General features: G+C 29.0%; 1 protein-coding gene across 5 annotated transcripts in view; it reads left to right on the top strand.

The window, feature by feature from the left end:
- Window positions 1–14,258, top strand: part of LOC142325610 (DNA topoisomerase 3-beta-1-like) — a 56,638-nt gene that overhangs the window by 31,210 nt on the left and 11,170 nt on the right. For 4 of the 5 annotated variants that reach the window (XM_075367574.1, XM_075367573.1, XM_075367570.1 and 1 more), the window contains exon 5: window positions 11,594–11,796. In XM_075367574.1, coding sequence (XP_075223689.1) covers window positions 11,594–11,796 — 203 coding nt within the window. Of the gene's footprint in view, window positions 1–5,618; window positions 5,701–11,593; window positions 11,797–14,258 lie in introns of those variants that run through there. The other variant, XM_075367575.1, reaches the window with a different exon arrangement.

The following is a 14,258-nucleotide window of genomic DNA, read 5'->3' as shown; positions in this document are numbered from 1 at the left end:
TTAATAGATAAACAGCCATTCATTATTATTTTTCAAACAAAACAACTAAAAAATTTATTACAAAAAAAGCAGAAATCGCAGGCAAATCCTTCTCAAAGTTGGAAATTTATAAAACAAGATTTTTATTATGTATATTTGATTTATTTATTGTTGATTTATATTAATAAATCTAGTTTTTTTTCACCCGTTTAATAATGATACACAATGTACGTGAAGTATTGTATAAAATTTTTCTCTTATTGTGAATTACAACTGTTGCAAAAAACATTGTTTAAAATTTTTCAGTATAGGTAAGGTAACGTGTGTCCTTTTCATATTTGCGTATGTGTGAGTGAATATACACTCCCGTACGTATTTGTACTATCATAGCTTCACTACTAGTACATACTACATGCAACGGTATATTTGTATCGCTTTGATATCGATTTCCTTTTAAATCGATAGTCTGGGTAACGTTCGGTTCAGGAATAGGAACAGGTTGTTGACAAACGGTAGTACAGTACTTTTCAAGGTTAGTCCGGGTTTCCTATTGACAGTTCGGTATCGTTAGTGTAAAGAAATTGAAGAGAGGAAGGGGTGTGAGTAAGTTTTGTCGGATATTGAACTTGTGAAGGGGGTAGAAATAAAATAAAAGAAGAGGAATAGAACGGAAAGCTTTAGATATTTCAAGACGAGAAATATATTCAAACAGCGATGCATGCACACACGCAACATGAGTTCCACAATCGTAGTATAACCGTTCTGGTTAGATGGATATTGAAGTAGAAAAGAGCACTATACATTGTCGGTTGAGGTATTCTGTTTCTTATTTCTTCAAAAGAAAAAACCGAGAGTTTCTGACGCCGTTTGAATCGGTTGCTTCATTGCAGGTTGCCGGATGGATGGTTCAATCGAACTATCCATTTGGAATATTTGTTGATCAAATGACATTCTGTACTTATTTTTTTATTTATTTTTTCTTGAATTTTTCTTTTTAAAATACATATATGAAAAGAAAAATAAATATGTATTTATTTTTCTTTAATATCAAATGTAAGATTGAAATTGGCCTAAGAATTTTCATAAGATTATTTTCAAAACAAATATTTATATATAATTTTTTAGTAAATTCACATGCAACAAAAACGTTTACTCATTATTTATTTATTATTATTATTAATTTTTTAAGTATTCTCCCCTGTAAACTCCATATGTGTTTACATGGTTCCCACAGACAGGAAAGTCAGGAATTTTTAGAAAAAATCAGGAAAGTAGGAAAAATTACAACAAAATTCAGAGAATTCCATATTTGTTACCAAATTAAGATTATGTTATTATTAATTAAAAAAGTATTTTTTAAGTAATGTTAGGTATTGTTTAAGTATGTTAGGTAATTAATTGCAAAATATTATTAATATTTAGTTATTATTTACAAAATAAGGTGTTCTGTAATAGTTTTCTTTTGTATTACTTTTAGTCACAATGATTTTAATTTTTCTTCAAGTTGTGAACACACTTATTTGTTAAATTGAAAATTCTTAGATTTTTATTTAAACCAAGTTATTAAATATTTTTTTTTTATTTACTCTTTATTTATTTTTTTTAGCAATCTTAGGTGCAAGTAATTATTAAAAAAATTAATTTTGTTAGTTTTTATTTCTTATCTGTGTTACTTTTAGTTAACATGATGTTCATTTTTATGCAGAAACTTATTAAATATTGTGTTTTTTTTTACTTTGCAATGTGATTTACTGAAATAATTTATCACAAAAAATAGCTTAATTTTAGATGGATATTACAGAAAAATTATTAAAAAAATAAACTTAAAAAATTAATGTAATAATAAAGGCGTGAGTTGGGTGGATAGTTTGGGGATGATGGAGGCTGCCAAGAAAAACTCCTAATTTTAAAATACAAGGTTTTTATTATCTAGGAAGTGGTGAGTATTTTTGGCTAACATCTTTTTAAAGTAATAATAAAGAGTAAGGGCTATCAAAAAAATACGATTTTTACATTTCAAATGTGATTGGTAACTTGCAAGATGGATTTAAATTTTAAATAATTTTTTATTAAATAAAAAAATATTTTTTGTTACCCCATACCACTGGAGTGAGATGAGGAAACAATTTTTATTGCTGAAAAAAATATTGATGCAAAAAACTCCCATTAACTCCCTTTTTGAAGCAAGTTGCAGCTAAATAAAGAAAAAATATATATCAATTTTTTTGGTAGGGAGATGACTATTAAATAATTTTTTTTGGTAATTTTTGAACTTGATCTTAAACTTTTGTAAGAAACGTTTTGTCTAAATTGCTCCTGCAAAGATTTGAAATTTTTTTCAGGTAAGACATTCTGTCCTGCTTTCTAACTTTGGCAAATATTTAATAGATTCTCCCCGCCCCTGGAAAGTGGTAACTATCTACCAAGTTTGAAGATTGGTCAATGGGGTCCAAAGTTCAGACCAAATACATGCCAATATACATACACATGAACGTCCGTGTGACAAAAATAAATTTTTTGGAGTATTAGAACAGAAATTTTTCACAGATTATTTATACTTTATTTAAATCTATTTCGTCTGGTTAAAAATTTTTGTTTAAAATGTGTCTTTTAGGTACAAAACTTAAAAAAAACAAACTATTTTTTTAGAATTTTGTTTTACCTATCTATATATTTTCCAGTTATTGCTATAGCAGCATATACCACTGTAGCAATATAGCTGCATTAGCCAGGTGGATTTCTATCGTTTTTAAATTTATCCTAATTAATATCAAAGGAGTTTTAGAAACATAAAATGAAAGGAGATTTGAACAAGAAAGGAAAGCTGTCATGTAGAAAATGTATAGATTTGTTAATATAATTTAAAAATTTTCACGATGAAAAAATAGAAAGATTTATGGTAGCAAAAACATGAGTGATATGGAACACAGAAAGGAAAAGAATTTTTCTTTTTTGCCTTCGAAAATGCGGTGTTACAAGAGGATTTGAAAATTACATCAGCTGATTTAATTCAAAATGAAGAGATGATATCATAACACAAACATAAAAGGAAAGAAATTTGTAACAGAATGGAATGCAAGGATAGTGGGAGAATGTGTATCTCTCTACTAATTGCAGAACCTGGACAGATGTTCATTGCTACTGTGTCTTTCATTTATTGGGAAGGTCTTTTATTTATTTAGGGGCAGTTATAATTGTTTTATTTTATTTATGAATGGAATTATTAGTTGCGTTCTGATCCTTTAGACCACGGAGAATTTGTTTAACCCACTGGGTTGGTCTAGTGGTGAAAGCGTCTTCCCAAATCGGCTGAAGTCAAGAGTTCCAGCATTCAAGTCCTAGTAAAACCAGTTATTTTTACACTGATTTGAATACTAGATCGTGGATACCGATGTTCATTGGTGGTTGGGTTTCAATTAACCATACCTCTCAGGAATGGTCGAACTGAGAATGTACAAGGCTACACTTCATTTACAATCATACATAACCTCATTCATCCACTGAAGTATTATCTCAACGATAGTTACCGGAGGCTAAACTGGCAAAAGAAAGGGAGAATTTGTTGACTGAGGCTGACCATGGGAGACTAGGCGCATATGAACTTTTTTTTCTTGGTGTGATTCCACTTCAATCCGTCCCTTCAAGTCCTTTCGGTGTTAGTGCTTTCTGGCCTAGTAGGAATACACCTTTAGGGGGCCATAGCGTTTGGAGGATGCAATGCGCTTCCCTTTCCGGAGGGAGTCGCATGTGCTGGCTGGAAAAATTTTTAATAGAATTTTTTTAAATTCTGTTACCAAAATCTAGGTTGGTAGACTTTGTATTATCCAGTTTTGAATAATTTTATAGTAGAGAGTTGCTTGGAAAAACAAAAGAATAGAATCTATTAATAAATATTTGAGGGTTTAGGTTGTAAAATTATGCTGAGGTTAAAAGATTAGCATAGAAAAAGGACTGATGTCCAACCAACTGAATGACTGATAATTAAAAAAAAAATTGCACGTTTTTGTTATTACCTATTTTCAAAGGAAATACAAACTCTCTTAAATTTAATATACAAATGGAACAAACAAGTTTGTAAATATTCATATTTAATTTAAACCGTATTATGCAAGGCAAATTTTATGAACAAACTAGCGTATGATATCATCAGCCCTTGTAATAGTAGAAAAATTTTATAAGACTAAAGCAGATCTTAATTGAAAAATTTTCTTTCTTTCTTAAATAAAATAAAAGCGTTAGATTTAATTTAACATTACTTCTAAATTTAATTGTGATTTACACAGTACTTTGTGCTTTTTATCTGAATGGGATGATAATTAAAAAAAAAAAATAAATCATTCATTTTTTCATTTTGGTTTCTTGCTGATAGATTTTTTTTTTTTTTTAATACAGTGAAAAAGCTTAAACTTCAGTACATCATATTTTATGTACATCCTTTCTTTTCTCCCTTTTTTTATATTATATATTATTTTATATAAGGGAAGCACAGCAGAATGCTATTTGATTATTAAATATTTCAATCGAAAAGGATTTTACGATTGTACTAAATGATCATTGTAAGACATATTTACAGAATTAAAAATTCTAGTTCTTTGTGGTAGGAAAAGAACTAAATTATGATACGGTAGGTTTGTATGATATAGTTATCTGTCACTTCCTAGTATAAGGTTGTTTGATTTGTAAGTTAGAGGTAAAAATTATTCCTTGGCTGCACATTTAGTTTACGTTACTTTCTACCAAAATGAAGGTTTATTGCTTGTTCAGTTTTTTAATATACAGGAAAAGAAAGATTTGCCCCATTTTTTTCCGTATTTCCTCTAAATATAATGAGTAAAAGATGAAATTCTAGAAAAAAAATATATAAGTAAAACTGATTTTGGTATACTTTATTTCATGTAGTAGAAAATATTTGTTATTTTAAATTTATTCTTTTTATGTTACTTTATTTACTTTTTGTTTTTATATATTTAGTTTGATACATTTTTAAAAATAATTTGTACTTCTGAAATACTTCAAAGCAATTAATACATATTTATTCAGTAGTGATCATAATAAGATGATAAACTGAATTTTAATACTACTACTCCGACTTCTGTGGCAAAGTGGTAGTAGTATCTCTGCCATTCATCCAAAAGGTTCTGGATTCAACAAATCTTGGTATTTTTTATAAGCTAGTAGATTCAGCTAACATAAAGTTACTGTAATTAGGCGTAAGCCTATTTTTGTTGCTTTTGGAATTAATAAATAAGTGTAATCATAATATCTCTTAGGATTTCAAAATTGTCATGAGACATGTGTCTCGCTTAACCTTTCCACTGTTGTCATTAGACATGATTCTGAATCTCAGTTTGGTGCAGTTAATTTTTGAGATAGTAGCTGTCTATATTTCATTAAAGTGAATAAAATCTATATTCATTTTAAAGGCAAAATTATAAACATTTACTAGTGGCCTTCGTTTTAGTGTATTGTTTTTCATTTTTATTTTTAAAATTAGGTATGCAAAATGCGGTGTACTTATATCATGACTTGTTTTTTTTTTTTAATAGTGTGTAGGCCTAAAATCAGATTTTAATTATTTAAAAGGACCCAAATTAATTTAATAATTTTTCCTAGTGATTTTTTTTATTTTTTTATTTCAGAACAGTAAAATTAATTGAAGTTATTTTTATTAGAACTCTAAAACAATTTATAATTATTATCAAACTATAGTCGCAGTAGCTGGTAAGTGAAATCCTGTAATAATTTTTATTTTTTTGTTGGCATAGTTACTGTTTATAATTTGTAATATGCTTTGAGACATGAAATGATGTCTCGTTACGTCTAGTTACAGTGGGACATCAATTTTTAAATCGGTTATCTTTTATTTTATTTTTTAGAAACCAAACTTCCAAATAACATTTTTCATCTAAAAAGAGTATTAGAGTCTATCAAGTTGAAAAAAAAAACTTTGAATTTTGTTTAACTTTTATTTATAAAATAATGTTACATTTTTACACTTTTATGGTTTTATTATATGTATGCATTTGATTATGTTTTAAATATACTTTCACATAATAATTGTAACTTGTTCCTGAATCATGTCTTTAGATGAAAAGTGTTTTGGTAGATTTAAAATTTAAAACTTTGTAAATTATTTAAATAAATGTTTTTTCCTCTGTCGCTTCCCCTACTCTCTACCAAATAAAGAGGAGGTAAGTTATAAATGTGAAGAAGCTGTATTATTGGTTTCTCCCCCAGATTTTTATCATGATAACTTATCTCTTGGCTTCTCTTTTATGTTGCTTTAGTAGACGGGTTCCAATCAGATTGCGTGTAAATTTTCTCGATGGAAGATTTCTATTTACCTTTTGTTTTCCTTGACTCAGTGAATGATGACTATAATAAGTGAAAGTAAAAGGATGGGATCACTTGAATGAGTTTAATTTATAAAAAAATATGTGCGCATGTGTGTGTTTATATGCAAGCAGATTGACGATGATGAAGATTATGCTGATACTCCCAGCTTAAAATATACCTTTCCTTCCTTTCTTTAATTCCTCTCAATATTGCTCATTCTTTGCCAGTTTTATCTTTCAACTCTTCATTCCTGATTTTCCGTCTCATTCATTTTGATAATCTTATCTGAATTTTTCAATAAATTTTTACGGATACAGTTCAAGATTTAAAACCATGTAGTGGAATACAACAAATGGAACACTTTACAATTCTTTTGCTGTTCTTTTTCGATATGTTTTACAATAATAACTTCTTTGAATCTATTGAAGTCTGGATTTTTCTTGGCGATCCTATTTTTAATCTTCATTATAAGCATATGTAAGCTGTAATAGCACTTTAAGAACTTGCTTAATACAACTTTTCCTGTAAGCCATTTGCTTCCAGATTTCATATCCTTATTTACTGTTATTATTTAATTTTTTCATTTTCTTTCAGACAGATATATTTTAAAAACGCCTTTTTTAAATCTGTGTCAGTCAAGTGACTATTTTTCTACATAAAAGCTCTCCTTAATTGTGTCAGTCTGCTTTTGATCTTTATTTTTTACTTAATTAATTCTTTGTAATTTTATTGACCAAATAACAAAATTCTACTATTCTTCTTGATTTAATTGAATTGATATTTTATTTCATCACTTTTCTTTTACTATTTATTTTCAATTAAAATTTTTCTCTTATCTATAAATTTTTTATTAGTTTTCTAATTAATTTTTCATTTCTTTTAAAAAGACAATATTATCGGCAAATCTTAATGCATGCTTTTTGTTACACTAATTACGTTTCATAAGAAGAACTCTTTAATATTTTTATTAAAAATAAATGAACACACACACAAAATATTAGTTTTTAAATAACATTTTGTAAGAACAGTTTTTCTGAATTTTTTTTAAAATGTATATTTTTAAACTTTTTTCATTTTTGTAATGCCAACTATCTCCTTGGAACTGTTCTAATGTTATTTGTTATATTTATATCAGAATAGAGATAAAACAACAAACAGCTAGACATCTACTGGATTATGAGTGATGTGTAACTACGTTTTATTCTCATTAATTCATTGTGTAATCATGTTATTCATGATTTTAATTGACTGGCAAGGACTAGAAATTATTTTTCTTTTTAATCATTCATTTTGTTTATATAATCTTCATTAAGATATATCTGTTATATAAATTTTAAATCTTATTAATAAAAAAAAAGTATTTATGTTAAGAAATATTTTTTTGTTTTCTAAATTTTCAGGAGTAATTATTTTTATATTTTTTTTAACATTAACCACTGTTAAAAATACCTTACTCGGGTATTCTATAATGAATCACTTTTTATCCTGCACATGTGTGTGTGTGTGTTTGTTTGTGTTATAGATAGCCATATGTAGTAGTGTAAACATATGCATGAGAACGAAGAGCTCTTCAATATTTTGCATGTAGATATTTCTTAAAGAAGGTTGTGCTTGGTGAGAGACTGCATTGTGTAAAGGGAACTTTAAATCATAGAGTGCACTTTTAATCATTCATTTTGTTTATATAATCTTCATTAAGATATATCTGTTATATAAATTTTAAATCTTATTAATAAAAAAAAGTATTTATGTTAAGAAATATTTTTTTGTTTTCTAAATTTTCAGGAGTAATTATTTTTATATTTTTTTTAACATTAACCACTGTTAAAAATACCTTACTCGGGTATTCTATAATGAATCACTTTTTATCCTGCACATGTGTGTGTGTGTGTTTGTTTGTGTTATAGATAGCCATATGTAGTAGTGTAAACATATGCATGAGAACGAAGAGCTCTTCAATATTTTGCATGTAGATATTTCTTAAAGAAGGTTGTGCTTGGTGAGAGACTGCATTGTGTAAAGGGAACTTTAAATCATAGAGTGGGTGGGGAATAGAAAATATGATAAATATGCAGTGGTTTCAAACCTCTCATACAGTACAACCAGTATAATGTTCCTACTATCTTAGTATATTTATATAAACACATACACACAACACACTAAAGATGTAGCGCAATACTCCAGCAATATTAAAATTTTAAATAAGGGGCAGCCCATTCCTCTCTTTTTATAAGAAAGGAATTTTGTAAGTATTCTTGTTCTTTCTTTTTAAAAATCTTCTTTCAAAACTAAAGTATTAAGTGCATGTATTTTAATTTTATATTAATATACCCTTGAGATTTTATGTTTGTTATATCGTATAATGATTTATTGCCATTGCTGCATAAAGATCGCACTGATGATTTGTCGCTGTATAAAATCTTATCTTGCATAAACTTGATTTTAGGAGGATATTTAATGTATTTTCATACATAATTTCTTCATGTTAACATATTTTTTACATTCTTTTTATAAATCTTTGTTACCTGTTTTAATAATTGTAAAAAATATGCTTTTAAATGAGAGCAATATTTAGCCCACTAATGAGAAATCTGGCTGAAAACGCTTGCTGCAGGATATGTTTAAGATGGTTTAATGTAAAATAGTTTATAATAAATTCATTATGGGTTAAAGTTTCCTCATCACCAAAGGAATTTTGGTCAGAATAAGGTATCTAATACCTAGAGCATTCGTTCTTAAAGTGAGTGATAACGCACCCTTGTGGGCACAGGAGGCCTTCAGGGGGAACGCTCAGATGGTCTAGGAACATGATGATCGTTTTAAAAAAAAAGGCAAAAATTTTCTTTTCCTGATATTTCAAATTAAAATTAAATACCTACTACACTAGTTCAAAAAATTAAAGGGACATATATTTTATGATAAAAAATTATTCAAACTGCTTTAACTTGAAACTGCAATTTTTTTAAAAGCAATTTTAATAAAGATACTTCCAAATATGATTAAATATGCATTTTAATTGCTTTCAATTAAAATATAAGTTTCAACTCAGAAATAGGATATGTTACGTTTAAGAACAATAATTACAATTGCTGTTTTTAAGTGCACATCTTAAAAACAGCAGTTGCAATTATTATTTTTAACAGATGGTAAGTTTAAACATTTTGGGGGCGCTAGAAAATGTTAGATTCTCAATATGGGCAGTGGGCGAAAAAGTTTGAGAATCAATGACCTAGACAAACCTTAAAATCTAACTTCTAGAATTGTTTATTTTGTGCCACGGATCCAACTTTAGAAATTTTATTAGTATCCTTAATCTTTTCTTTTTATTGTTAATTTTTTTTAACGGAGTTATTTTCTGGTCAGAGCATGCAACCTGTCTGATTCCTGGAGAGTTAGCTTAATTTCTGAATTGTTTATTAGATTAAGTTATCCATTTTAATTTCCCTCATTGTGGCTTATTGATTTTTTTTAAATTAATATTTTGAAAGAATACAAATTTGAAAAAAATTTTAATTGTCAAATGAATTTAACTTAGATTTTAATATTTGATGTTGAAAACATATTGAAAAATGGAATGAGACTAAAAATCAGTAACCACAGTTTACTAATAATTTAAAAAATTATCTAAGTTGGTCTACATTATTAAAACTTGTATAATTTTTTTTTTAAATTATTCAACAATATTCATATATATAATATCAGTGATAGGTTCTAACTCCTTGAACCCAACTTAGTCAGGCACAAACCACCACTGCCTGTCTTTCTGGTACTTTTAATTGATGCAGGTTCTTGCGATTTTCTGGAGTATGTTTGTCTTTGATTTTTCGTTCAGGTGGAAAAGTGTTTCTGCGGCATAAGTGGCTTCTGGTTTTATAATTGTGTTGAGGTATCTTATTTTTGCGTTTATTAATTGGCATTATTTTGACAAGCTGTTGATAAAGGACAATTTTTGCTGATCTTCCTGTTTGTTTCTAGATCTCTACAAAAGTCTGATTTCCCGCTGCTTTGTAATTCTTCATCTCACCCAGTGCTTGGTTGAATTCTTTTATTGTGGGAGGATTTATGTTTTCTGGTGTTATTACTAGAGTGTTGGTGTTGAAGTTAGGGAGTTCTCTCAGTTCTTCACAATTTAGTAGATTTTTTAAATATTTACCTTGGTCTTATTTAGCTAGGTGCTTAATGGTTTTGTATTATCTTTATTGTTATGGGCCAGTTTACCATTTTCATTCTTTATTATTTAAGGTTGGGGGTTTGTATTTTTGGAGCTGATTTTTGAAAGTTTTGTAGCAGTCTCTCGACTGTGTTTTATTGAATTCTTCTATTGAGTTAAGTATTTCTCTATAGTGGTGTCTTTTTACTTTCTTTAGGGTTTGGATGGTTTCTTTTCTTTGTTTTACTAGATTTTGGAAGGATGTTTCTGATTTTTGGGATTGGTGAAATACCCATGCTTGATATCTTTTCTCCACTGTTTTGTCACATTTGCTGTTCCACCATTGATGTTTTTTACGGGATTTTATTGGGGCTAATTCTTCTGTGATTTGTTTAAGGTTGTTGACTAGATCTTTGAGTTTATCCTGTTGTGGTAATTACAGGTACAGAATAAAAGTTTTTTTAATGCATGAAAAATGTCGACTGGCTGGGATCTGAAGCTGGCCCTTCTGTATGAAAGAATAAGATATTACCGCATCATCACTGAGGTTAACATTTATTCTTTACTTTCCCTCAGAACTTAGAAGTTATGAAAATTTCCATAACTCTTCTTCTGTAAAGAAGTACAATGGGATTTACAGAAGCTGTTGTAATGCCTTTGTTGATAGTCAACTACTATATTGCTCCTCTACAGAGTTATGTCTTACTTAGGGGATTTCACAAAATGCTGAAATTGTAATTATTATTGCTCTTTATCCAACTACAATTAAATTTTGTTTATTTAAAAAATTAACTGATAGAATCGCGCTCTATCAGTAAAAGTACTGTAAGATCTTTTGTACTAGTACATATATCCTTAGTTAAATTTATAATCTAATATTACATTAAAAATAAAATACTAGAAGCTTTTTATATCATCACTGCTGTTGCTATAACAAATATTAACATGATCCTTGTTGCTGTGATAAGCTTGTAAATTTTTTTAAATATTATTTATAGTTGTGTAATATTTAAGTGATACACTGCAATAAATAAAAATGCTTTTAAAACTATGAGATGATTGATAATTTTAGCAGTAATATTAATTTAATATTTTTTATTTATTAAATATGCATTTTTATTGTTACAGAATAATTATGGGAGCTAATGGATCATGGTTGCTTGTAGTATTATTAATGGGAGCAGTAGGAGCAGCAGATGATTGGTCAAATTGTCCATCAGTATGCAGATGTAAATGGGTATCGGGTAAAAAAGTTGCTGAATGTAGTAATGCTGCTTTAACAACTGTACCAGATGGTCTTAGTTCAGAAATTCAATCAATTGATCTTTCTGGTAAATATTTAATAAGATGCATGTTTACATATATTATATGTAATTTTCTTACGTTAATATTATTTTGAATAATATTTTGTAGTGTTAATTTATGTGTTACACCACATTGTGAATGATAAAATATATATCTGTCTTATTCATATAAATGTGGTAGAAACATTTTAATATTAAATACAACCAAATAGAATCAAGACAAGATAAATAAATTATTAAAAAATGAAAATACACCTTACCAGCAAATTAAGTGTGACTCAAGATCTTACGATTTATTTCAAAACCATCAACTGGAGTTAAAATATTATACTATTAAAAGTATACTATTAATAGAGTAGCAGTACTATTCTGAGTAAATTGTTAAAATGCAGACATTCATGACTGCATAAGTATTTTAACTTCTGACATCATTTTAATTTTTTAACTTATTTATAATATGAGGCATATTCATAAAGTAAGGGCTGTCGGCTTTTATTAAAATATTAGCAGATCTGAACACAGTTTCACATATGCAGGGCCATCTATCAGCTGTTTATAAAGACACTGCAGTTGTTTTGATTTAGTAGTCGTTTGCCTTCAGATGAATGCAGTTCACAATATCTGCGACAATCATTTCTCCAGCCAGTTGTGAAGTGCACACTGTGATTCAATTTTTGTGTGCAAAAGGATCTTCAGCTGCTGAAATTCATCAGGAGTTGTGCCAAGTGTATGTACGTATCTACAGTAATAAGTGAAGGAAAGGTTAGACAATGGTGTCGAGACTTTAAAAATGGCCGCACAGATGTGCATGATGAAGAGTGGAGTGGCAGGCCCAGAATTCAGACCGATGAAATTATTGAACAAGTAAACTGAAAACTGCAAAGTGAACTGAGATCGGTGATTGATGATTACTGCTCTGGATGATAAATTTCCGTTTGTTGGATGCATCTCTACCTATACGATTGGCACAGAAAAGCTCAGATATCACAAATTGTGTGTAAGATGGGTACCAAAAATGCTCACCGGCCAACACAAAGAGCAAAGAGTGTGCAGTGGGTGAGCGTTTTTGACCGCTATCGACAAGATGGAAATGATTTGTTTTCCCACATTTTTACGGGTGGCAAGACGTGGATATCAAACCAACAGTCAATGCAGTGGTGCCATTCAAATTACCCAAAACTGAAAAAGTTTTAGCAATCTCCGTACTCGAGATGAAAAATGTTGGCTACCATTTTTAGGGACAAAAAGGGCATTATTTTGGTTGATTTCATGGAACATGAATCAACAATACAGCTGACGTGTACTGCGAAATGTTCACCAAACTGAGATGTCCAATCCAAAATCAACAATGCAGGAAGCTGTCGTCCGGCATAATCCTCCTTCACGACAACATGTCCTCACACTGCTATCTTAACCAAGAAGGAGATTCAAGGTTTTCATTTGAAATCTTTTGACCACCCTCCATATAGTCCCAACCTTGAACCTACCGACTATTTCTTCTTGCATTTGAAAAAGTGGCTTGGTGGACAAGGTTTGAAAATGACGAGGAACTCAAGTCTGCCATTATCAACTGGTTCAGTTTCCAGGTGGCAAACTTTTGTGCAGAGGGGTTAAAGAAACTGTTGCAGTATTACGAAAAGTGCTTAGAACTGAATGGCAGTTCTGTGGAAAAGTGAAGTAGATATGTAGTTAAAAGTGTAAGTAAAAACCTTTTCTCATTAGTTAGTTTTTTTAATGACCAAACGGCCGTTACTTTATGAGTATGCCTTGTATTTTAACTCGATGGTTTTGAAATAAATCAGATCTCAAGTCTCACTTAATTTTCTGATAAGGTGGATTTTGATTTTTTAATCATTTATTAAATGTATCAGCGGTAGCCATGTTTGGGAAATTGACAAAATGAATTATTATAATAATAATAAGAATAATTTTATAAATAAAATAAGCAATAAATTAATATACATTAGAATACATTAATAATTCAGTAATATTTTTTTTAACAGTCTTGATTATTAAAAAACTTAATTAAAAAAAAGTCAACCCAACAGAGGAATAAGAAAAACCATTTACAAGGAATGGATGAAATATAAAGCACAATCCTTCATAATTGACAAGTGAAACAAATATGGTATAAAAGTACATTTTATTTCCTAAAAAAAGATTTTCATTTATATTTCTGTGTAATTGTATTTACAGCTCCTTATTTCTCCCAATGGTAAACCAGTTTTCTCATTCTGTTGATGAAGAATGCTGGTGGTTTTTCCTTGATCTACCATCTTACTGTCCTTCAGTTCATCATCTGTGATGAAATGAATACCGTTATTATCCCGCTTTAATTTTGGAAAAGTGAAAATTACATAGTGCCAAATCTGATGAGGATAAAGGGTGTGGAGTAGATTTAAATTTCAACTTCACAAGAACTTTTGCATGATGCCAAGCTTTATTGTGTTGGAGAATTTTTGGCTCCTTGGATTGTTGATCATAACACA

This window comes from Lycorma delicatula, chromosome 5 (assembly GCF_047948215.1).
Source record: "Lycorma delicatula isolate Av1 chromosome 5, ASM4794821v1, whole genome shotgun sequence".
Taxonomy (NCBI): Eukaryota; Metazoa; Arthropoda; class Insecta; order Hemiptera; family Fulgoridae; genus Lycorma; species Lycorma delicatula.
This window is presented reverse-complemented; position numbering and strand designations above follow the sequence as displayed.